Source organism: Vicugna pacos, chromosome 2 (assembly GCF_048564905.1).
Source record: "Vicugna pacos chromosome 2, VicPac4, whole genome shotgun sequence".
In the NCBI taxonomy this organism is placed as follows: Eukaryota; Metazoa; Chordata; class Mammalia; order Artiodactyla; family Camelidae; genus Vicugna; species Vicugna pacos.
Window position 1 is genome coordinate 67353141 of NC_132988.1, and position 26283 is coordinate 67379423.

The 26283-nt window shown below is 34.3% G+C and overlaps 1 protein-coding gene across 1 annotated transcript in view; it reads right to left on the reverse strand.

The window, feature by feature from the left end:
- Positions 1-26045, reverse strand: part of LOC102537700 (transmembrane serine protease 11D) — a 47542-nt gene extending 21497 nt beyond the window's left edge. Inside the window, exons 1-3 of the mRNA XM_031689761.2 lie at positions 25956-26045; positions 6759-6880; positions 4749-4867 (exon numbers count right to left, since the gene is read on the reverse strand). Of these exons, the coding sequence (XP_031545621.1) occupies positions 4749-4867; positions 6759-6880; positions 25956-25963 (249 nt within the window). The 5' untranslated portion in view covers positions 25964-26045. The remainder of the gene's footprint in view (positions 1-4748; positions 4868-6758; positions 6881-25955) is intronic.
- Positions 26046-26283: the final 238 nt, after the last annotated feature.

The following is a 26283-nucleotide window of genomic DNA, read 5'->3' on the forward strand; positions in this document are numbered from 1 at the left end:
AGTATAGAGGAAAGGGCAGTAGACAGGACACAGAGGTAAGTTAGTTATGAGAATTTGAATAAATTTGTAACCTTTCTTCCTCTCGATTTCTTCAGAAATGATCTGTACATAGTTGGCTACTGCAACTCTCAGAGGCTACACATCTGCTTTCTTTACCTGCAACCTTTTGGCCTTTTCCCTCCCTTCAAAATTATTTCTTGTTTAATGGGTCAGATGAGTTTACTTTCACACTTCTTTGATTTTGTAACCTGGACTGTTGACCCTTTTATTACAAGGGACAAAAATCAAAAAAACAACGAAAAGAATTATTTTATATTTCTCTCCTGATTGAGGGTGGTAATTGTATCTTTGAATTTTATAGTAGTCTAGAATCCTCAAACCTCAGTAATATTCATGGAAAAAAAAAAAGCTTCAGTGGTGGAGTGAATAACACATGCAAAGTCCTGAGGTGGGAATAAATAGATTGTGTTTAAGAAATGAAAAGCCAGTGCAGTTGTTTTACAGAAAGCAAGGAGGCTAGAATGATAGAAAGGCCAGACCATGAAAGTCTTGCATTTGGTCTTTAGCATAAATAATGGGAAGTCACTGAAATGTTTTAAACAAGAGGACAATAAAATCAGATACTGCATATGGCTAATCAATTTTAGATACAAAATAATCCAAATTACTTATGGTGCTATTTTAGTACTTAACTGTAGAAGTGATGGCTTAGATGGATGTGGTGGTAGCAGATATGGAGAGAAACGAATGGATTTGAGGGAAATGCAGGAGATAAAACCTATAGTGGCTGGTAATGGATGGGATATTTGGAATGACAGAGTAGTTTGTCAAGGATGAATTCCAGGTTTCTGGTTTGGAAAACTGAAAACAGTATTGTCATTATGGGGATAGGATTATTGGAAGAATGCTAGTATGGCATGGGGAGATCATGAATTTGATTTGGGGGCGTAATATACTTGAGATGCTTTTAAAGCAGCCAAGTTGAGATATTAAGCTGGCATTTAAGTGAAAAGGTCTGAAGTACAGAGAAAGAGTTTGGGCTGGAGACAGAATGAGTCATTAGAATGTAAGTGTTGGCAGAAGTAATGGTTATGGGTGAGATCATCTAGAGATAGAAAACAGTGTGAGATAATAGGAGGCTGTAGGTCAAAGCGTTGAGGAATTTCAACATTTAATGTCAGTATAGTGGAGGGTGAGCCTATAAAGGACACAGAGAAAAAGGAGTGGCCAGAGAAGTAGGTTAAGAAAAGCAGGTGAATGGGTGGCCTGGATACCTTGCATGAAACTCATATAACCATGGAATTTTTGAGTTAGAATGTACTATAAAATCATCTATCCCAGTGATTTTATTTTACTAATGAATAAACTGAAAACCAGAAAAGAGAAGTGAAGTGCTCAATATGATAGATGTTTCTGGGACTATTCCACCACTCATTAAGTGTAACAGTGTTGACTACGGGACAAGGATCATGATGGTACTCATGTTACCACTGGTAAATGGTATGATTCTTGGATTTGAAGTCAGGAGACCTTGGTTTGAATTTTTGATTGACTGCTTTCCAGTTGAATAGCCTTCGACGTGTTTCTTAATCTCACAATCTTTACCCATCTATAAAAATAATATGCCCATTATGAATTGAAGTTTAGATAATATACGTAAAAGTCCTTTGTAAACTATAAAGCACTATATTAGAGTATTATTCATACAATGATTTAGATGTTCAAAGTGTTCTGCAGAAGGATGAATAAATGAGATTAACTATGGAAATCATACATCAGAAAAATTTCAAGGGGAATCTTTGTCTACCATATATTTAAATATAAATCTACAGTCCTCTAAATAGCTTGATACTGGTACAGGCAAAGATGAATCAGTAGAAGAGAGGAGAGTACAGAAAAAAGAAAAGGAGGAATTTAGTGGATTTAGGCACAACACAGAAATCCATTCCCCTATTTAATGTATTGTTTTGGTACCACTGCCTAGCTATTTTAGGGGAAAAAGCTGAATCTGTACTTTATTACAAAATAAATTACAGATGAATCAAGATAAAATTATAAAAACTGAAATAATAAAATTACAAAAAAGAAAATGTGAGTGAATATTTTAAAAAGTATTTGGAGTGGAGAAAGCCATTTTTAACCTGGCACAAAAGTGAGAAATCATACAAAGGTTGATAATTTGGGCTACATAAAATGTTAAATCTATTTGGCATTTAAAAAATCCCTAGATTATAAACAAGTTGGAAAGTCAAATCGCATATTAGAGAAATATATGCAACAAGGATGACAGGAAAATTTTAACAAGAAGAGATAAATCATCGTATGTACCCATTTCATATGATGTAACAAAAATGACACTTTTCCTCTATGGTCTTCCTCCCTAAAACCCAGAACTCTAGTCCAGAACTGTAAGAAAAACCGTCAGAAAACCCACAGCTGTGGAACATGGTACAAAAACACCTTAGCAGTACTCCTCAAAATTGTCAGGGTTATCAAAAATGAGAAAAATCTGAGGAACTATCATAGTCTCCAAAAGCCTAAGGAGACGTAACAAGTAAATGTAATTTGATATTCTGGATGGGATCAGGAAACAGAAAAGAATATAAAGTAAAAACAAAAGAAATCTGAATAAAATATGGAATTGGTTAATAACAATATATTAACATTGGTTCATTAATTGCAATACATATACTATTATTATGTAAGATTTTAATAATAGAGGAAACTATGAGTGTAATATATATGAGAACTCTATATTACCTTTGCAACTTTTCTATAATTCTAAAATGCTTCTAAAGTAACATCTTTATTAAAATCAAAGAAAAAAATTAAAAATCTCTAGAGGGAAACAAAAAATGCATAAGCCCTATATTCTGATAATTCTACTTCTGGGGATACATCCCAAGAATGTAATCACTCAGGTGTACAGACATATATCAACAAGACTGGTTATCAGAATATTGGATACAATAGTGAAAAACTAGAAACAACTTAAATGTCGATCAACAGAGGACTAGTTAAATAAAATGTTATACAACTGCACACTATAATACTGTTTAGTTATTTTAAATGATATATTTCTTAATTCATTGTTATTTATATACCTCTGTGCCACATTTTTGAGAGAAAAGTAATAATAAACAAGAATGTATAGTCTGATTCCATTGACAGAAAATTATGTCTTTGTGCATGTATGATTATGTAGTTTGCATAGAAAGGCACTTGGAACATCAAAATATTAATAGTGGATATAGCTGAGTATTGAGATTTCGTGCATATTTATTTATTTATATTTCTTGAATGCCCTGAATTTTCTACATTCTTGCATTATCTTTATAAGAGAGACAATACTAAAATTATTTTCATTTTGATAACAGGGTTTACATATACATTATGATTTACTTTATAGACCATTTTTGAGATTAATTCAATAATAACAAATTGTATAAAATTTTGTCTTTGGGGATTGTATTCTAAAGACTTACCATCTTCCAAAGGTGCTGGTAGTGCTTTTCAAAATAAATTTATTTATTTCAAGTTTTTTGCATTGCTGAATATATGTTATATGTTATGCTTTAAGCTGTTTCTCTCCAAATTTGGCAATTTTACATGCGCTCTATGAAGGATGAGCTGACCTGTCTGATCTGTCTGGCAGGAACTGAGTGACCTCTTTAGGGCCAAGGACGTCTCTGGCATCTTGCTATAATGACAAATAGCTGGATTCTAATTCCCTATAACAAAGCTGGGATTCTCAATATGAACACTTTCAGTTTGCTCCCTTTATTAAACTGGGTACAGAGTCGAAACTTTACAAGATGTTTTTGTATGGTTATGAGAACTTCATTATGAATAACTGTCCTCAGACTGGCCTCCGGAGATATATATCTCCAGTGGCTTCTTCAAGAAATTGAAGAAAGTCCATTGGTTTGAAGTCTGAGCAGTGGGATCTCATGACACAAATGATGTAACTAAATATTCCTTTTGATTTTTTAAAGAACAGATTGGGAAGAGAAGGTAGGAAGTTGGGGAGGTGGATTGCTTTTGTAAGCCTAAAACAGAAGCTTTATCTGCATTTCCCCATTTTCTGGAATACTTCCTATTCAAGCTTTTAACCAGTTGGCTTTCTTCTGGACCACTGTAATGAGCTTCTAACTAGTCTTACTGTGTGCAGGCTCTTCTCTTTATAATCTAATTTTTACATTTCTGAACACAAATCTGTCAGAGCCTGTTACCATCATGTTGCTTCTAGTGCAAGACTTTTTGTCTGCAAAATAAAGCTCAATCTTGTTAGCTAAGCACATTCTCCTCTCTTTGCCTTGGCTCATGGTTTAGCTATAGTGTGCCCTACTCATCCCTATAGCCAGCCAGAAAAGTTGTCTTTTGTAAGAAGCCGTCAGTGGTCTCCATGGTTGGATATAATTTATCCTTTCACCACAAACTCACATCTGTGTTGCTATCTTGCCACATACTCACTAAATATCTTGGGTTATAAATATCTGTAGGTGTGTTTCATCTCCCGTGTTAGACTAAGCTCCACAAGGGCAGGATCCAGCATCTACTCCACTTTTTGTATGTCTACGGCATTTGGCAGGATTGATGCTTGATAAATGTTTATTGAAGAAACAGGAGGAATATATGTATGTATATGGATGGCTGAAACATTATGTTGTACACCAGAAATGGACACATTGTAAGCTGACCATATACTTCAATCAAAAAATAATAAAGAGTAAAAATTAAAAACTTACCATAGATTCAATTCTTCCACAGAAATTTCTATATTTCTGTGTAACTGGTGAACTTAACTGATCACTGTATTCAACATTTAGGATTTTAAAACTGCTATGGTAAAAATAAGATTTTTGATCTATAAAACAAAGAAAAGGCAGAATCATTCTCACATTGCTATGTAATCTTTATACAGGATTACAAGTGGTTATATTATGCAATTAAAAATTTTTCTTTCCTTGAAAGAAAGAAAACTAAACAATATAAATGTAACTATAAAAAATTATTTTTCAGTTTTTAAAAAGATTAGCAAAGCTGAAACTTAAAAGTATATGAAAATCAGAACAGTATTATTTGAGAAATTAAATTGTTCAGAAGTATAATTTTCATTCTTACTGTATTTTAGGGAGATTTGTGATTGCAGATTTGTTCATCTAAGAAATATTAATGTCTATAATATGCTATTATTTGTTTATTATTAAGGAATAACCCAAAGTATTTCTGAATAGTTCAAAAATTATTTCAAATGCTATCCTTTTCAAAGGAGTTAGTATCTTGTTAGTAGTTTTTTGGGCTAATCTACAAAATAACTCTTCTGACAAGATATCTAATCTGGTTGTCCAGTGTGAATTATTTTCATCAAAACAGGGTCTTCCGAAAGATATATTAAGCTGTGGAAGTAAATAAAAATCTCTGAACATACTTATACACCTCTTTGAAACATTATGAACATGAATATAACGTAATCTCTTAGGCAAAAATCCCTGCTTCCTTTTGACCATTCATATACGTAATTTATGCAGAGAAATACCTCAGAGAAAGAGTTGAGGATCCTGGGGAAAGAATAGTGTGGTCCTTTGTGGCAGAAGGATAAGTCTTTCTAATACCATAAGTGGTCACTGGGATACACTTTGAAGACGACTTACTTAGGCTCCTTACTTTGTGTTTGTGTGACAACACAGTGTCATTAAAAGTGAAAATTCATTAGTTTAATCTGAAACTTGATATTTGTTTTTCCTGCCTCTGTAATTCACCTTAGACATAGTTGACTCCAGGTGATTTGATAGCAAAATGTAGTCAAAAACAAAATTTAGCCACAACTTCCAAAGTGGATTGACTGAAAAGATTATTCCTAGTTACTGCAATAAATAAATTTTTTCTTGTTCAGTCTCTATACTCGCACATACCCTTATGCCCTCACAGCCCCTACCCCAGTGATTTAAATGATTTAACAGGATTATAGCTGAAATAAAAAAAAAACTCAAAAGTATATTTTCAGGTTAAAAAAACAGGTTATAACATAGATTATCTAGTGAAATTTGACACATATCTACATTAAAACATCTGGAAGAATATTTACTGAGATACTAGGTTAAGTTGTTTGTGAATGAGCAGGGCATATGCATTCTTTGTACTGTTTCTTGTCTATGTTTCCTAGTTATTATGACATAATAAATTAAAATAAGACAAAAAAGAACAGAACCCTTTTTAAAGTTTGTTTTTTACCCCTTGCTACTTCTAAACTGCAAATTCATCTCCTGTCATAACTGTCCTGTTCCTAAGATTGTTTTCAGGAGACGGGGCATGAATTAATGAATACTTAGGTACATCCAACTTCTAGATGTTGAAATTTCAGTTTCTTTGTAATATTTTATTTTTACAACTTTATCAGGTTATTAAATGAAGAAGGAAATCATATTAATGAAAAACAATATGAGCTGACTCTAGCATCATGAAAGTATTGAGAGTTTTTTTCCCTTGGCTAGAATAATTCTTGCCTGGGTAATAATGTTGTTTAGTATACTAAAAAAAAAAAAAGCACCCCCCCCAAAAAAAAAGAGAAGAGAAAAAATGCCGAATTAGAGAAAATATAGACATGAGCATGTATTTTTAGAGGTATATAAGAAACATAATTATCTTATATTAAGAGATAAAAGTGGCAATAAAAGAGAGAATGCCAGACTTTTAATCTGAAGGTATATTTAGTTAATTCATTTGAAAAGTGGTACTTCCAATCTTCTGGTACTTACCAAAAGCAAAAAAGTAGACAAGTAGACCTATGATCAATGCCAGGATCACCACCACTGCGACGACAACCAAACACACTATGAATGGGTTCAGGGATCTTGAGGCCGATGGCACCCGTGCTGGCCTTAGAAAGGGGAAGAAAATCGGAGGCCACTCATTTCACTTAGAGAATCCATCATTTCAGTGCTCATGATCATTTTCTGCCTTCCTAAGCCTGTTAGCTTGCATGTGGCTCTATTTATAGAAAAATGACTGGTTTTTGATAGGAATATTGTTTTGGAAATGAAACCGAACTGAATATCACTCTCCTTAATGTTTTTTCTTTCCAATTTTTTTCAGCACTAAAATGTTGACATTTAGGTAGTTTGGTAGAAGGATAAGTGAATCTGACCTGTGGTTTGCAATTGCTTTTCCTTCTTCTGCCAGTTGATGAAGTTCTCAAGAATAATAATAACTCTTTTCTATTTTACTACAACTTCTTCCAAGACCCTATGTTGGACACTGCTATAGTAAGCTCCCTTATCTGGGCACCATCCCCAGGGATGTGCTGAAGACGGATCATTTTGAGTAGAGAGAGGGGTGAATGGAGTCAGAACAGTAGCATTTCCCACTGTACTATTCTCCATATTATTAAAATAGGGATATGGCCAGAGGCTGAGAGCTGAGATTCAGGAGAGTAGCAGGCACCTGAAATGAATTAGAACTACACCAGCAGCAGAGGATTTGCGTAATTTATCATTTTTTTTCACCCATGGATTCATCAATTTCAGTGTAAGCCAATAGATTTATACTAACACAGTGTCTGGTATTACATTTGGTGTATAACCCAGGTACTGTTTTCTTCACTGCCTCCCTCCCCACCACCACACACACTCACACTGGAGAGGTCACCAGAAGAGCTGAGTCTGAATTCCTATTTTATCCCTTGTTTGCTTGGAGATCTTATTGTCATTTATCTAAGACTTTCTTCATCTGAAAATGGGAATAATACCTGCCTCACAAGGCTGTTTTGAAAATCAGTGAGGTTATGTTAGGTGTATAAAGTGTATATTTCTATTAAATAGGTTATCCACTAAGCTGTGAGAGCCTTGAGGATAAAGATTCTATTCATGTGTATGTTTCTGACACTTATGTGCCTGGCATATATAGGGGGTTCATAGATTTATGATATTTATAAATATTTATTGCATGTGTTAATTCCTGGGTGTGTTTTAGTTTTAAAAGCCTTAACAGAGCTAAAAAGCAGTTACATTTGGCCAGAATATAGTCTGGTTTTCATTTCTCTTATTTGTTTTGTTAACATTCTCGTGTAAGTGTGAAGGGAATGCTCTGAGAGTCAGATTCCGAGACTTTAGGTTTCACAGCAGGATCACCTGGTGGTGTTTGGGCTGTAACTGACTCATACACTGATGAAAAGGCAATTCCTGGTATTTTACATAGTACTACCTGCACGTTGTAAGTTATGTCTCTGAAACCAGTATCATTGCAGAAGTTATTAGAGGTAGATATAGACTTGCCAACTTTCAATTTTGTTGAATAAACATATTAAAAATTACAAAAATTGACCATGCTCAAACATTATTGTTTAATAAAAGGGCTTTTAAATATATAAAAGTAGGAAGGACTTAATCTCAGAATAACAAAAAAGATGTTCTTTAGCTTTAGCTTAGTGATGTCTTCTTATTACATTGCTCTTAAAATTCATTTTGCTAATGACTGGTAAAAACTGACTTTTACTGGTCCAGAGTACACCATTTGGGAATGACTACTGTAGTGATTTTCTTATAGGAGAAAATTGGCACATTGACATTTGATGACTTTTTGATCCTCAGTTTACGCTTGTGTTTCCTTATGGGTTTGTTATACCAATGACATGTGGTTACAATTGCTGTGTTTGGCATTGTGAGTTTAGTAAATGTCAGTGGTGCTAAGCAGTGGGAAAGCCAGAAAAAGGCAGAATTGGAGGAAAGCCAACCCAAATAAGTTGCATATTGATTGATCCTCCATCTCAATAACCAGGAAACTGACTATATTTCCAGAAATGAGCAGAAGTGTCAAGATTTATGAGTGATAGATTGAGAAGTTCCTAAAAACCAAAGATTAAGTTGGAAGTCAACCACCTTCTGTCCCCCCAAAAAACAACAAAGGCTAGAGTCAGCATATGCTTTAGCTTGGATAAGCCTCCCATGGGAATGACTTTAGCGCCAATTTTGCTTTAGTTCACGGAAAGCATCTTAAACTCAATGCCTGAAAAGCACCATGAGACATATGACTCAATGAACAAAGGGTGTGGACCTCAAATTACCTTAATCTCACAAGCTGTAATTAATTACAAAAGAATGGGTTGCTCCACCCTATAGAAACAGCTGAAGAAATAGCTGCTCTCTTGTTAGTAGTGCAACTTGTCATTGAACCTCTGTATGTGGCTGATTATAAAGCTTATACCAACATGCACTAAATTGTGTGTAGTATTTACTTTGCAGTCTACTAGAGAAAATATGTTTGCTAATGCTGTCCGAATTTTGACTCATATGCAATGGAAATCTGCAAGCAAATACTTTGCTTTTAAAGCAGGACTCTGATCAATGAAATTCTTAGTGCTTGCATTTAAATAGCAAAACAGATACGCAATTGTGATATTTTTAACCAGCTTCCCCCTCTTTCTTACTCTCTTTCATTGACTTGGAAAATTACATGAATGTTGGAAAACTTATTCTATACTTTCATTATGAGAGCCTAAGTGTCAGACACTGTGCAGGTATATTGCCAGTCTTCATATTAGCCATAATGTAGGTGTTATGATACCTGTTTGGAAGTTAGGAAAACTGAAGCTCAGAGAGTAAATAACTCATAATTTATCAGGAGTGACAGATTTGGAAATGGAAATCAGGGTGATTAGAATCAAGGAATGTGGACTTCCTCTGACATACACTTCCTCCCTCACACTACAAGAGATGGAAAAGCTTTGGGACTCCTATCTCTCCTGATATCACTTGGAGGAGGCTAAGAAAGCCAACATCTGTTGAGAGCTTTATTAAATTAAGTGCTCAGATTTTGTCCTTACACATATTAAATGTGCAGTAAAATAATTGTTGATTTAATTTTGATTTGAAAGTACACCTTACATTAATATATCATATTTATGTAGGAATACATGTTAATTTCTGCCATTGGCACATAGTTACAAATATATGGTTGTGGATTAATAGAACCACTTGCCAATAACTTTCCATTATTTGCAAGAATAGAGGAAAACAGTGACAGGGTAATTGCAAATTCAATTGTACGTAATATGTATGTATATAGAGGACTTCTAAACAATTTTGTGTCCACTTAAATAAGATTTCAGGTATGATAATAAAGATTTGGCCCATGGTTGTTTTCCCTTGATATGCATTCTTCCTTGATGATCTCATACTATGCCATAGTTTCAGCAAGCATTTAATAAGGTAATATTTCCTAAGATAGATCTTCAGCTCAGACCTTGTCTTTGAGCTCCACACCATCATTTCCAATTAGGCATTGGACATCTTATGGATGTCCTAAAACCTCCTTAAATACAATAGTTCAGTTCAAAACTGGACTTGCTGTTTTTTTCTCCACCCTGTACTCATGCTTCCCTATTTCTACTATTGATAAATGTCACCACCATCTACCTGGTACCTTAAGTTAAAGACCCAGGAATTAGCTGTACCTGCTCCCTCTTGGTAACTTCCCACATTTAAGAGGTCATCAAATGATTCTTATCCTACTGTCTGAATCTCTCTGTCCATTCTGTCTATCTCTTTCTTAATTCTGGCTGCTATCATCTTGCTTGTATTTCAAGAAAGGCCTCTTAACTGATCTGTCTTCTTCCATTAACTAGTCAGTTCATTCAAGAGCTATTTGGTGAGTGACTGCAGTGTTCTAGGCAAAATTTAATTGCTGGGAATACAATGAAAAGAAACAGTCATAGCAATCCTCATAGTGTCGGGAGAGAAATGTGTAAGATAAATAAGTAAAATAAAGGGAACAAAAAAGCAGAGAGGTGGGGAAGGGGGTGTGTATGGGGTGCTAAAAATTTAGATTGAGTGACCAGCCTTCTTGAGGAGGTGACATTTGAGTAAAGACTAGAAGGAGTTGAGTGAGCAAGCCATGAAAATATCGGGGAGAATTATCTAGGCAGATGAACAGAGTTTGAAGGCCCTGAGCCAGGAGCTCATGCAGTAAGTTTGAGGACCAGAAAGAGAGGCAGCCAAACTGGAGTGGAGTGAGAAAGTCAGGGGTGGCGGGCACTGAAGGAAAATGAGGGCAGAAAGATAAGAAACTAGGAGTTAGCAGCTCGGGAAAGATCACTTAGGGCTTTGCATGTAAGGACTTCGGTCTTTATTTTGAGTGAGACAAGTCTTAGAGGGTATTGAACAAAAGATTAACATCAGATCTATTTCTTTAGTAGTATCACTCTGGGCACTTTGCAGGGAGTAGTGGCCCTGGGATGCAGTGGGAGACCACTTAGGAGATTATTAAATAATTTAAGTGAGAGATGATGGTAGTTTAGACAAGGGTGGTAGCAATGGAGGTGGTGAGAAGTGGTCAGAGTCTGGGTATATTTTGCATTTAGACCTTAGAGGATTTGCTGGTGATTCACTTATGAGATATGGGGAAAAAAGGAATCTAGACTGAATTAAAGGTTTTTGCTTCTTTCCAATCAATTCTTTACGATTCTCCTAGGGATTTTAAAAATGTAAATCTTAGAATCTGGCATCCTCCCCTTCTGATACTTCATTTGAAATTTATCTATTGCTCATCAGAGTTCTCAGATGGCATCCAAACTTTCCAGGGCACTTAAGGCTAATCAAATCACATCTGCAATTTCAACTTCTGCCACATTCTCACTTGCCACCTAACCCCAGCCAGATCAAATGTCACAGCCGCTTCTGTGTGTGCTGTCTTTTGCCTGGAAACTTTCATATCTCAGCTGCCTGGATACTTCTCATTTTATCCTTGAAATAATTCAAACATCTTTAATTTCCCTCTAGGTAGTTAACTTTTTCTCCCCTTGCTGCCCCTCATCTGATTTCATAATGCTCAGTGATTTTCTATTATAATCCTTATCCCTTCATGTGCCTACATCCACATCTGGACTGTGGCTCCTGAAAGATGGAAATGCATCTTGTCTGCCAGGATATGCCCCATTCCTAGCACAGTACCCATTACAGAGTCCACATCAGGCATTGCTATGGAAAAGTTGATGAATGGCTCTGCAAAAATGGGTTTAAAATAATTTTACTATTGTTTGGAGGGACTTTATATAGGATTGTGTGCCGTGCATTCTTATTTTAAACACTGAAAAAAATACAGATCAGAGAATAATCTTTGCCATCTATCGGGTGGTTACCATGTACCTGGCTGAACTTTTTTACATCATTTAATTTAATCCCTGTTTAAAAACCCTGGTTTACAGATAATGAATGAGAAGCCTAGTTACTTAGCTAGTAAGAGAGTTGGAATGCGAATCCAGGTCTGTCATGCTCAAACTGCAAGTGGCCACTTCAGATAGCAGGAAGTTTTCTGTTAATTATCATGTTGTTATTATTGATTTCTATCACATTTACTACCTTATTGTTGATACTAAGAAATGGAAAGTTCAAAAATATTTCTACAGACCTTGTATTGCAGGATACACAAACACACATACTTGAGTATGTATGTGTTTACATTATAAATTGGAGTTACGAAGAGTACGAGAAATGTTTCCAAAGTAGAGGGACTTACTCTGTTTAAGTACCTTTCATTAACTCTAGGTGGTTGTCATGAGGCAGGCAATAGAGACTATCCATTTCAATGATTTTATTTTTTAAGTTGTTCAAGTTCTCGAAAAGCTTGGAAGCTCAGTGATATAAAATAGGTGAAAATAGAGTAGCTTCTCTCTTTGAATTTGAGTTGTGGGAAAAGGATCCTTTCCTATTTCCAGCAAATCACTCATCTACTCCAATACTTTATTTATCTATTTCTTAAGGTTTTTGTTGTTGTTGTTGTTCTTGATAACCTTAAGTATATTCTAAAAGAAAAGAGAGACAGAATTATTCAGGAATGCACAGCTGGATGATTGCAGAGTCAGTGCCATAGTTTTAAGGATTCTTGAATATATTTGTTTTATTAAACCATAATGCATTTTGAAAACTCCGGGTTTATATGGAAGATAAAATTCTTATCCTTGAATCACAAACCCACAATATTTTGTATGCGTGTACCTTTGGAATGCACTGCATGACTTTCTTTTAACTCAATGATTTATTTTTCAATTTAATTTTGTCTTGGGTAGCATTTAAATAAGTTTCCATTCCTTGAGGATATAAATCACTTTATACCAGTTGAGGATACAGAGACTGGGCAAGTGGTAGGGGACCTGAACAAGACTATGCTATACTTTTTTGATTATTAGGAAAAGGTAACTTCTCTGGGAGACAGAGACAATTATAAAAGGGTGTTCTTTGGGCTGCATGCAGCTCTACTCTGGGGCACACAGCTTGGCAGGCAGCAGAGGTGCCATCTTGGCTTTCAGTCTCCCTCTGAGCCAAGCATTTTTGTACACTGCACAAACTGCACAACTGTCTACAGCAGGCCTGAAATGATGTGTCAGAGTTCTGGAATCTGCTACTTGTGGGGAAAGCCAATCTAGGATTCAAATTCTTCTCATAAAGTTTGCAAATTGATATGGACAAATGACTAGTACGTACGTATGTAAGCATGTGCGTATGTATATATGCATGTAGTTGTTGAGTTGGGGGTTCATGATGGTTCAGGAGAACCTGCTGCCAGGGAAGCCAAGAGTGTGAGCTCAGTTACTTCACAGGCTAGTTAAGTTCTTCTTTTCCTAGGACTCAGGCTGTACCTGGAACTCAGGTTCTTTCTAACAGATCTAGGCCACAGAAACAACCCCATGAGAGGGTGAGGCCACAATAAGACAAATCCATCCTTACTGCTAGGAGAAAAATAAATTCCTTTCTTATGATGCTCTGTTCATACTTTGTCTAATTTGTTCTAAACCCTAAGGGATCATTTTCATATACTGGAAGTTTATGGGCATTCTTTCTCCAATTTATTGTTAAATCTTTGAAATATATATTAAGATGCTTTGCAGCAATTACTTGATTAATTTTTTTTTACTGGGTTGTAGTGTTTGAGGATGTATCTTAGGCAGTATTAAACAATTATTAGAGAAGAGAAAAATGATAGGTTATGCTTCATCACAGTATATCAAAGTTTAATTTATTTGGACCTAGTGACATTGAAAAATTGTTCCAGTTTTGTAATATGTTCTTTGTTAATAATGTTCACTTTATATTTCTGCAATAAGTGAGGAAGTTAAAAATGATCATTTTTTTCTTTTTGAGATATCCTTCATTCTAATATCAGTCATGTTTCTGAAAAGAAGGATCTGATATATAAAAGATTCTTTTAATTGACTTTAAACTTCTGAGCATAGTGTTTAATTCTTGCATTGTAAAAGACTTTTCTAAGGGGATGTGGAAACAGAAGTGGAGTTAGGAGGTGTGGATTCAGATACTCTCTCTGTCAAATCTAAGCTGTGAGATCTCACGTAAATCATAACTTTTCCAAACTCTAGTTGTCTTGTTTTAAAAATGGACAAAACAATACCTTCCTTATCCAAAAAGAACCAAATAAAATGTATATGACAGTTGTTTGTAAATTCTGAAAAAGTTTTCCAGAATTTAAGAAATTATTGTAGGGACAACTAGGAAATATATACTAGAAAGAACTCAAGAACTAAAGATTGTTATACCAGTAGCTGTTCAGTAATCTTAAATGAGTCCTTCAAACAGCATGGAGTCTCAGTTCCCTAGCTATATAATGGTGATAACAATACTCACCACACAGAATTTTGTGAGAATTAAAACATAGTATTTATGCTATATAAATTATAAAGTGCTAAAGAAGCACTTTAGAGTAAGATGAAATTCTTTTCGTTAATCAATTTAATCTTATATATTACCCTGTTTATATTTAATCTATCATCAAGAGAACAAAGTGCACTTCATTCAAAATACTCAATTTTTCCTATTTACTTATTCTAGTCCTTTTTTTTAACCTAGTCCACACTTTTTCAGCTTACTTTATACACTTTTTTTTTTCAAAGATGACTTCTAATTTATATCTTTAGTTGTAACATTTATTGTGCACTCCAGTTTCTTCCAACTTAACACCTGGGTGTTATCACACAGATACTTTACACCAAAGGGCACATGCCACAGTTGCCTCCATTGAGGTACTTTTTGCAGTAGAGAAAAATTAATATTAGTTTTCTACTCTTCTCCTGTAATCATTAATTTCTTTACTTAGAAATATTAGTTTTACATGCCTATTATTTTGCTAGACATGCAAAAATAAATAAGATAAAATTCCTTAAGTAACTTTAGAGTGATAGGTAAAAAGTGCCACGTAAGCACTCCAAATGTTACAGAAATTGAGAGGTCAGATAAGTAACTTTTGGTTAAAGGATGGAGGGACTGTTAGGAATCTTCATGGAACATGTAGCATGTGAGCTATACTTTGCAGGACGGGTAGAACTTCTGAATAGATAAAAAAACAGAAACAAAAGAGATGAAAAGTGCAAAGTGTTCTTGGAGAACGATAATTGGCCTTGTAGGCAAGTAAGTGGAAAATAATCTGGAAAAATAAAATCAATTGAGATTATAGAAGACATTAAATATGTTGGATTTAGAGTCTTTGCTTTAGAGCAAAGGACATGACTGAGGGTTTGGATTTATAGATTTGAAGATTTATAGATTTCATAAAGGATTTTATAGATTTCATAAAGAACTTCCCATTATTATAGCCTTAGGTATTCAGTAATAAGTAAAAGCACTTGGCATTATGAAAATCAGTGTGTGTATATATAATTTAGGCAGTTATCAATTAATATTTACTAAATACATATAATTACCCATTGTTCTAAGTGAAATAATTTTGTATATGAGACTAAAAATGCATTGAACCATGACCCAGGGAAAATGAACTTTTATTGTGGCTTACAAGTAGAAAAGAAAGAAATACAAACTTTCATTTATACTTCTTCTACTAGCCTACACTTAAAAGAGGCATGAATAGTCTAATGAATGAAACAATATAGAAACTACTCATGCTGGGTGCTTAATTATTTAAACAGTTGAATGTTTAATAGAGTAGAAGTGGTCTTTCAGTAGCTGATTGTTTTGGGTACTTATGGCATCCTATAATGAGACCAAGGTCAAAGGTTTCATTTTAGATAGATTTTCCCAAGTAGTTCATGGCTATAGGCTAAGCCTTTGTTCTTATTTGCTATTCTGCAAATTTACTTATTTGCTATTTTGCAAATGTTTCTTTCTTCCTTATGCAGCCTGAACTAAGCAGTTTTTCTCAAATTTATACGAGCAAAGAAACATTTATTTGTGAAATACCTAACATTTTGAGGAACACAGTGTTCCTGAAACTCAGTGAAGAAAATGCTCCTCTGTGAGTTCTAACTTACCCAAGGCACTGTTTCTGCAGGAGAGAAATGGAAAATCTATTGCACACCCAGTTTAGATGGCATGCTCATTCCTTTTTAAATACGCAAAGATACCTCTTGCTGTTCCTCTCTCTCCATTTTGGCTACTTGGAAAGTATCCAAACTTGTAGCTGTTTAGAGCAGTTGCAGTTGTTCATTTCAGTACTTCTTAAATTTTAATACATACATGAATTTAAAAATGCAAATTTAAATTGAGTGAATCTGGGGTTAGGCTCAAGATTCTGCATTTCCAGCAAGCTCCCAGGTGATGCTGATGCTCTTGGTCCAAGGACCACACTTTGTGTAACAAAGATTTTTGGATACAGTTAGATCAGAGTAGCTCTGAGACAGAACAGGGTGATATTATTGAAGGCATACTAGTTTCTTCTGTTTCCTAGACTCCAGGTACATAGACAGCCCTCTTCTGGCATAAGATCATCATGAAATGTTCAAAACCTTAACTAACTGCTTTGTTAAAATATACTGACCCTAGAACTATAAATCAATTTAAAAATGTTAAAAAAATAAGACACAATCCAAGTAATATTTTGAGTGTCTTAAAGTATTCTCAAATCTATGAAAAGATGTTGTGAACTCAGGATAAAAAAAAACAGATTAATGGTATAGATATTAAAAAAAATTTTTTTATTGAAGTGTGAAAAAAAATATACTGACCCTAATACATATTTGCTTTCTATAGGAAATAAATGTGTGAAGGATTTAGGGGCCCTTACTCCTAGCTCAGTGTGACTTAATGTAAATTGAAAGTATCAGGGTATTTCCTGTTTCATTGTTTCTACAAAATGTATCCCAGTGAGGTGAGGAATTTGGTATATCACACCCTGGAGAAGCACAAGGCAGCACTTTTTGCCCCAGATGTGTTCATCCTCCAATATTTGATTTTATTATTATACATAGACTCAGGTACTTAAAAATTCTAACAATTACCAAGGAGATGATCCTATTTAATTTGTATAGAAAGATATATACCAGGTTTTAAAACATTGTTTACTTAGGGAGGGGTGCAGAGAAGGAGGAAAGGAGGTGCTGTGAATAATGGGGTAGGAGAACAAAAAGACATACATTATTAAATGCACAAGTTAAATAAAAATCTGTTAGTAAAGAGTCTCAGCAAGAAAGACATTTCAGCACAAATTGGGTGGAATAAGTTAGTGGGCATGGTAGAGTAGAGAATCCAAAAATTTCTTGGGATTATTCTCCCAATGCTACTAGTTAAGAGTTATTACTAGTAACTTGGAAGGAGTGGAGACCGAAATCAGAACCCCATATGTATTTATCTTGGATAATTCTGTTTAACTATATCCAGCAAATGATAATTGTTCTCACAGAAAAAGAGTAGCTTCTAATGAATCATGGACCAAACCCAAGATTAGTTGTTTCAGATGCTATTGAGTAATACTTAGTTTCATCAGTTTATTTTTAAAAATAGCATCTTGTACTCAGTCCCTTCTGAACTGAATCCTAGTGGCTTCTTGCCCAGATTTTCTAGAGAAGCAGAAGAAAGAATTGAAATTCTCAGTATCATTTTCCTATAATGACTTTGTGTCATAATGGAATGAGCAGAGTTCCAAGGTCAATAGCATTAATATTTTTGAAGCCTACACAATAGAATGTATTCCTCAGAGCTCAGGAAAAATATTGTAGATACCTTTTATCTTGGGAAGAAATATGCACAATGGTGGGGTGGGTGGTGGGGAAACAGTGTTGAAGGGATCAGAAAAGCTACTTGACATTAGACAAATCACTTCTCTGGATTTGAGTTTTCCCCTTTGTCACTTAATGAAGAATGAGTGAATTTCCTTATCACCTTCACACTGCTCTTTTCTTTCCTTGCTTCACATGGAGGATTCCTTCTTATTTCCACGACCACTCTATGAGGTAGATTCTGTTACCTCTACTACACACTTTCAACTTTTGTAAACACTTTATTCCCTTAAGAATGTCTGTCTTACATGTTCCTTATGCATCTCCCTATCCTGACATCACCCTCCTCCCCTCTGCAGCAAACTAAGCTCCATGAGAGAGGCAGCAGTTGAGAGCACAGACTTTGAAGCTGGACTAAGGATTCAAATTCTGCTTTTGCCTTCTACTTGCTGTGTGAATCTGGGAAGTTACCTTACTTCTCCTCATTTCCTTATCTGAAAAATGGAGGTAACAGTAGTATCTACCTTCAGGCTGTAGTGAAGATAAATGACTTAAAAACTTATTAATACAACTGGAATATTGTCTGACACCTGACTGTGTGTCAGTGTGTGGTCAGTCAAGCAAATGAGGGCAGGACTGGTTGTGATTGGTTCTCCACTGCATCTCCTGAAGTTTTTGATGGTCTGTTTTAAGTGTATCTGTACAGTGAGAGGATGGATTAGATGATGGAAGTGAGGCCCTGTCTACTCTGTGAATATTTCCATGGTTCTAACATGGGAATGAAGAGCTGAACACATAAGGCATTCCTTTCTGTCTGCTGAACAAATGTATCTATAATCACTGTTTTTTCTGTTTTTATATACTATTCCTATGAAATACTAGTCCTGTTGGGAGCATTGAATTTCTAATTGCTGTACAAGTAATACAGAAAGAGTACACTACTATAGTGATAATCATAGATTTTGTAATCAGACAGACACAGTGTGACTCTGGGCAAGTGACAAAACCTCTCTGAACCTTAGTTTCCTCATTCTTAAAATGGGGATAATAACATGCATCAGAATGGGGTGAAAATTAAATGAGATGCTGTTTGTAAAGTACTTAGAACTCTGGCTTATATTCAATAAATGGTAAATTCTACATTCCTCTTTTAGGTAGAAACCAGCTCTAGCTGCTAATACTGTTCTTTTGTAATGGCCTTTTGTAAGAGCAATAACAATTCTGCAGAATCACAGAATGTTACCCGTGGAAGGGAACTTCAGGAATATCCACTCCATCTTACCCATTATGCAGATAAATAAACTGATCTAAAGAGAGATTAAGTAGTGCTACAGAGGTATCTCTTGATTTTTCATCTGTGATCTTTTTTTGAGGTCTTATTTATTTATTTTTTTTGCAACTCGGGACGTGATGGACACTCTATTAACACTTTATTAAATGAATGGTGGAAAAATCAATAGATACTTGAGTTCTCTTTACACTATTTTGCTGGGCACTGAGGACATTTTAAAAAAATGGCCAAAGAATTATCCTGCTTTAAGGCATTCATGACTTTCTGAAGGAGGATAAGGTGAAACCTATTAGCAGCATTTCACACCCTTGACTATTCCTCTTTATTGAAATAGTCTCTTTCTGTTGTTTTTCATGATTTGACACATCTTTTTATCCTTCTGATGCCCTTTGCTGGTTGCTTCTCTTCTATTCAGTCTTAAGAGTCTGCTGCTCCATGCTCTGTCTTGGGTGTTCACTTTTCTCTCTAGTTGATTTCATTTAATCAACTTTAATTACCATCTAAGCTAACAGTTCTCAAGCTTTTCTGTGTGTAAAAATCAATTGAAAAGTTTATAAAAGTGAAAATTCCTGCATCCAACACTCAGACTGTTCAGTAGATCTGGTCTTGCTGCTCAAAAATTTGCATTTTTAACAAGTGCCCTAGGGGATCCAGATAGAAATAAACCAGATATTACACTGTGAGAAATGCTGATCTATATATGATTTTGAGACTGAAATGTTCAACTGCATCCTTCACATATCCCCACTTGGTGTTTAGAACGCAACATTTCCAAAGCAGAATTGTCTTCTCCCTTCTAACACTGACAACCTCTCTCTGCCCCATCAAATGGACTTTTTTTTTTTGACATTTTCTTTTTTAGTAAATGATACCTACATACACCAAGTTATTCATGTGGAAACCCTGAAAATCATGATTGATTTCTCTCTCATCCCTCACATCCAATTGAGTGTCAAGTTGCATCCTTTTTACTTCTTAGATATGTCAAGTTTTATCACAACTCCCAGCACTTTTGTTGGAGCCATATTCATTCCATTTCTGAAATACGGAACTAGCCTCAAGCTAGTCTCCCTTCATCAATGGGTATCTCCCCCTCTCCACAGTGATCATTCTCTAGAGAGAGTCAGAATGATCTTTTTAAAATTCTAATATAATAATGTCTCTGCCTTTGTCAAATCTTTGTTTTTCATTTCTCTTGGAATATAATCCCAGCTCTTTAATGTGGCTTTCAGAGACTGGTATGATCAGTTTCCTGCCTGCATTTAATTTTTGCTTAAATAATACTTCCTCAGAGAAGCCTTCCATAAACTCCTAGATAGTTTACTATAATACTTATTTTTGTATCATCTTATTAAACAAATCAAAGTGAAATCACATATTTTCATTTTAATCACTGATCTGGTTGCTCCTGGCAAGGAAGATTGTGATTTTCAGTAAAAACTACCTTTTGCTCTGCTAAGATTTCCATAGAATAAATGTGTTCAATGACAGTTGCTTCCATTCATCTTAATTAATCAGAGTCCCTAAACTTCTTTTCATAGTGCTTGTCACAAGTAGAATTAAATAGATACTTACTTGTTTAATTTTTTTAGTGCCTGCCTTCCCAATAAATGACATGAAAACAGAGTCTAGGCCTTTCTGTTCCATTTCTGTATGTCTAGCACCAAAAACAACTACTCACAAAAAGTAGGCACTCAAAAAGTGGATGTTTTTTCATTGGATGAATAACATATAGTTGAATTAAATAAAGCATAAGAAATAATACAATAATTATCACAAAAGAGGTATAAATAAAGTGTTTGGGTTTTAAGATTCAAAATGGCTTATTTGCCGTATTGATTTATAAGTTATTTTCAAGCATGAGCATTTTGGGTTTCCCAGTGAATGACTGTGGACTTGAGGGATCACTACCTGCCTTTGGGAATCATCAGCTGAAACAGTATTGGAAAACATGTAACTGGATAAGTAGAGCTAAAAGAAAAGAAATTGTGTTTCATAATTTGGGCAATAGGAAAATGAGAAAGATATAGCATATAAACTCAGAAAGTCTGACCAGTAGGATAAGAGAAAAATCAAGGGAGAATAATGTTTTGGAAGCTTTAAGACTGTATTTCAAGGAGGAAATGATCTGCTGTGAAGCTGTTAAGTAAAATGAGCTCTGAGATCTGACCATTGGATTTTACGTTTGGATGATCACTGGAGAGCTAGACAAGAGCTATTTGAGAGCTGTGAAGATGAGAATCTGCTTGTAATGGGATTAAGAGGAAAAGTTAAAGATAAACATGCATACAGCCTATGGTCCAGAAGATTCATTTGCAGGAACACACCTAAGAGAAACTCTTGGTTGTTTGTACCATTTGACCCATTTAAGAATGTTCAAAGCTGTGTCATTTTTAATGGTAAAATCCCCAAAGAGTGGTTATGTAAGTTATATTAGACTCTTAGAATGGAATATCACATAGCTGTGAACATGAATAAGTTATTACTATACACTTATAAAGCATAATTTTGATCCCATGTAATGAATTTAAAATATATGTAGAACTAAACAATATGTTCTTTAGGGAATATATATGTGTGTGTGTATGTGTGTGTGTGTGTGTGTGTGTGTGTATGTGTGTGTGTATGTGTATGTGTGTGTGTGTGTATATATATATATATATATATATATATATATATATATATATATATAGTGAAACCATAAAAAAATTTAGATACATGCCAGATAACAGTTACAGGGCCAAAGTGAGGGGAGGGCAGTTAGTGGATAGGATGTAATTGAGGAAGAGTCCACAGAGCTTTCTAAAGTACTGATGATACTATTTTTCTTAATAATGTTGAGTACCTAGAGGTCCATTTTTACAATTAGTCTTTATGTGTGATATATTTAACAATAAAAATTTTAAAAAGTAAAAAAGTGAATGGAAGAAGAAAATAAGAATAGAGGCAGTGGGTCTAAACAAACCTTTACAAGAGTTTTGCTGTTAAGGGGAGGAAATGAGAAATGAGGCAATAGCTAGAGAAGGGATATGGGTCAAGGGAGGAATTTTTTTAAACTGGAGATAGCTTGGTATCTCTTTATACTAATGGGAATATTCCAGCAGAGAAGGAAACTGTATGTTTTAATGTATTTAACTCAGAATAAAAAATTATCAGTGTTAGAAAAATGTTCAATAGATCTTTTTATCCACTAACTTGAAACTTGAACTCACATATCCTTTTATTAACCATTGATACACTTGTTCATACTCCTGACACATGGATATCATAAATATTCTAAAGAATCTGCCATTTTTTTCTGCTGAGTTATTCATTAGTGTAAACTTTCCCAAAGTCAGTTTTATTTTTCAATGATCTTAGTCACCCAGTGAGTGATTTCAGGCTTAGGATGGTGCTTTACTTTTACATATCATGCACATATGCCAGATTTGGACTTAATACTCTGAAAAACTGACATTATGGCAAGTTTTCTTTGCTCAAGGGAATGCTATCCTTCAAGTTGGAGCAACAGCTTTTAAGGAAATGGATTAGGTATCTTTAGGTTCCCTTAAAAATAGACATTAATTCTTGTTCTTATGACTTATTTTAGGGGTATCAACCAAAGCCATCTTGGGGGCTGGACTGACATGAGCCAGATGAGTAACAAGTTTCTGAGGAAGTAGCTTGAGTGTCTTTTGGAGGGCAAATTGGCAGTGGATATAGGAGATTTGTTAGAAAATATATGATTCTAGGTGACTGATAGCAATCACCAGTATTATAATGCCATCACCACTCCCCAGCCTTTACCAACATTAGAAAAACATTCTGACCAAATGGGCAGCTGTTTTAGCACGTGGCCTAAGGTTTTTATGGATAATACCTTATACCTTAAATGTGCCATTTTGGACTGTAACTGTAAAGCTGGTGTCCACTGGACTAATTTCCATTAAGAAATATATCCTTTGCCTGATGATTTATAATTTTAAGCATGGTTTCTGAAAGTTAAAATCACAATTCATTAGACAGAATAGAAATAACAGGTAGAATTTGGAATGTATTTCTGACAGTTTTGGCTTTTTATTTCATGGCATTTGACTGGCTTTCACGTGTCTCTGCAGTCAGTTAATCATACCATGAGCATGGACAAAAAGGAAGAAAATGGAAATGAGATTTGTTACAATGGAAAGAGTCCTGCTAAGACATGTCCGTTCCTGAGCTGAGATATGCTCATTTACAGTAAATCTTTCCTTAGACTACATTCTGAATTCTAGCTTTTAATCTTCATCCTATTTTCCAAATCTTACCTCATACTTTTTATGTAATCCAGTTGACAAGACACTCTCCTAGAGGGCCTGAGAAAATTTGCAATACTTAAAGATTTGGAATGAATTATATCATGATTATATCATAATGCCAGGTTCCTGGGTCCCTTGGTGGTAGGATTTCCTTCTTCATGTAGGGATGAACAGGTGGGTAAAGGAACATACCAACTTTGCAAGCTTCAGGAGAGGACAAACTAAAAGAGTTCTGAGAGTTTAATTTATATATAAAAGTGATCAAACAATCCAAAAGAACCCAGTCTCAACCAAAGGTATCACAGAATTACCTGGAGATTTACCTAAAATTACCTAAAAATGACCTAGAACTACCTAAAAACATATTACTTTAATTTTCCTTCCCCTCCACAATTTGGATAACCTGCTTCCTCAGAGCGTATGGAAGAATTAGAAAATAGTGAAGTGTGAGTTTTTTTTTTTTGATTGGAGATATTATGGTATGTCTTTATGCTGATGGGAATATTCCAGTAGAGAAGAAATCTATGTTTTAATTCATCCTGTGCAATATTAAACTCAGGCAGATGTCCTGCTTTAGAAATAAGATTGTCAAAATAAAAATTTGTCTATTTTTTAACTCCCCAAGCCATTTAAATATGCTCTTCCCTTCCCACACAAATTCTGCTCTTTATTCAGATTGAAAGAAGGCATTGTTTCCTAGTCATGGGCCCTCAAATTGATGAATGAAAGTCCATAAGTTATTTTCAAAATTTCACCAATTTGGCATGGTAACTCTGATTATCTCATTTCAGTAAAAACCAACCAACTAACCAATGAACAAAACCAATTGTGAATTATATGTTTTCAGGTTAATAAAAAAGGAAACACTTATTATTTATAGATGCAGCTTATTTTTAAGAGCTAAAATATTTCAAAGTGTGATCCATAGAAACCAAAGTTCCAAAGAAGAGTTCTTTGTAATTGGAAAGTTTGGTTCTGATTGAGCGTCATATTTCCTATAAGGATGGGTCAGTTTAGAAATTAGATTGATTCAAGGCATTCTGAAATTGTACTTCTCTTTCATTATGTGCATGTTTCCATGTTTTCCTCTATTTTCCTTTGAATGACATCTAGCTGTTTATAAGGATCAATTTTTTTTAAAAAATCAGAAATTTCTTTGTGAGATTAAAAATATTTCTGCAAAATACATTTCTAACTGTATTGTGACTACCAAAACAATACTACATTGTTACAGAAGGTTTAGGAATGATGGAAAAATATAATTCATAAGCTTACCACTTTAATACAGCAAACATGATTACTGTTTTGTATTTCTCATTAGACTTTTCACATGTGTAACTGTACAAAGTGCTAGTCAGTGACTAAATACAATTTTGTGATTCACTTTCACATAAAATGAGAAGATACAATATATAAATTACTTTATAGACTTTAACCTATTTTAATAGGTTATTAAACCTATCCCTTGTTTAAATGTGAAATAATTTTTATTATTTTTATATTATTAATTGTTAATTATTTATTTTTGGAAACTTAGACTGCTACCCATTTTTTACTCATATATATTCAAACACACATAATTGTACATATATTTTATTAAAACGATTTTAATTTTGATCAAGTTTTCTGAAGTTCAGGAGATTTAAAATAAACTCAACTACACAACATGGCCAACAGATTGTCCATATTTTCTTTATTTCCCTTTTAAAATGACTTAATTAGTGTCATATTTTTCTGTGTTCATAAGAAGACAAAATGAACAATATACTCAGAGATGCAGATACAAACAAATCAAATTATATAATTTTGAGATTGTACCATCTGACTCTAGATTGTGCTACAATTTGTTGCTTTTTTATCTGAAAGTGTATGAAAATAAACCATTATTAACTAGAAAGGAAACTAAGTAGATACTATTTTTTTCTTAAGTATCAACAAAAACTTACTTGAAAATAACAATACCATAGTGTATAAAAGATAGACAAATACTGTCTTTACTTTCTTAAAGAGGACTTTACATCACTGCACATGTAGTAATGATACTGTGACAGGAGTAAAAATACATAATCCTCAAAAAATTTTCAAACAACAGAGGAATTATTTTTACTGCCTACATTTTAAAATCCACACATCACTTTTTTGAAAATTAAACACAAGAAAACAAAAACAATTCCTTATTTAAAGACATGTTTTCATAACACTAAGCTGTCTCTTCAGGTTTATTAATTTCATAAAAAATTCAGTCAAGCAGCCAAGCACCATATTTAAACAATATCAAACATATTATCTAAACAATATTTAAGAGTTTTAATGAAGTTTTGGGAAAAGTAACTAGAAGATTGTGAGACATATATAAAATTTCTTATGTTTCCGTACATTTTTCACATGCTTTATGATATAGTAAAACTTTCAACATTGTGGAGAAAAAAACAAGTCTTACCTATACATTTTAATCCTGAGTAATGAAGAAGTCCTTTTTTCTGCCTATCCAATTGCTCTGAGATTTCCATTCAAGTGAATGACTCTTGTGTGTGATCTATGAAGGAACTGAAGACAAAGGAGGAAATCCCACATAATTAAAATCTAACTTGTTAAACAAGTCTGAAGGAATCAACTTGAACCAATTGTATGACTTGTGGAGTGGAATCAGAAATAGACAGGGAACTTCACAAATCAGTAAGAATTTTATTTATACTAGTAAATTGTGATTAAACGTGATAACAGGTGATAGGTATTTTATGAAAGTTTGTGACTTCGCAGGCTGTATC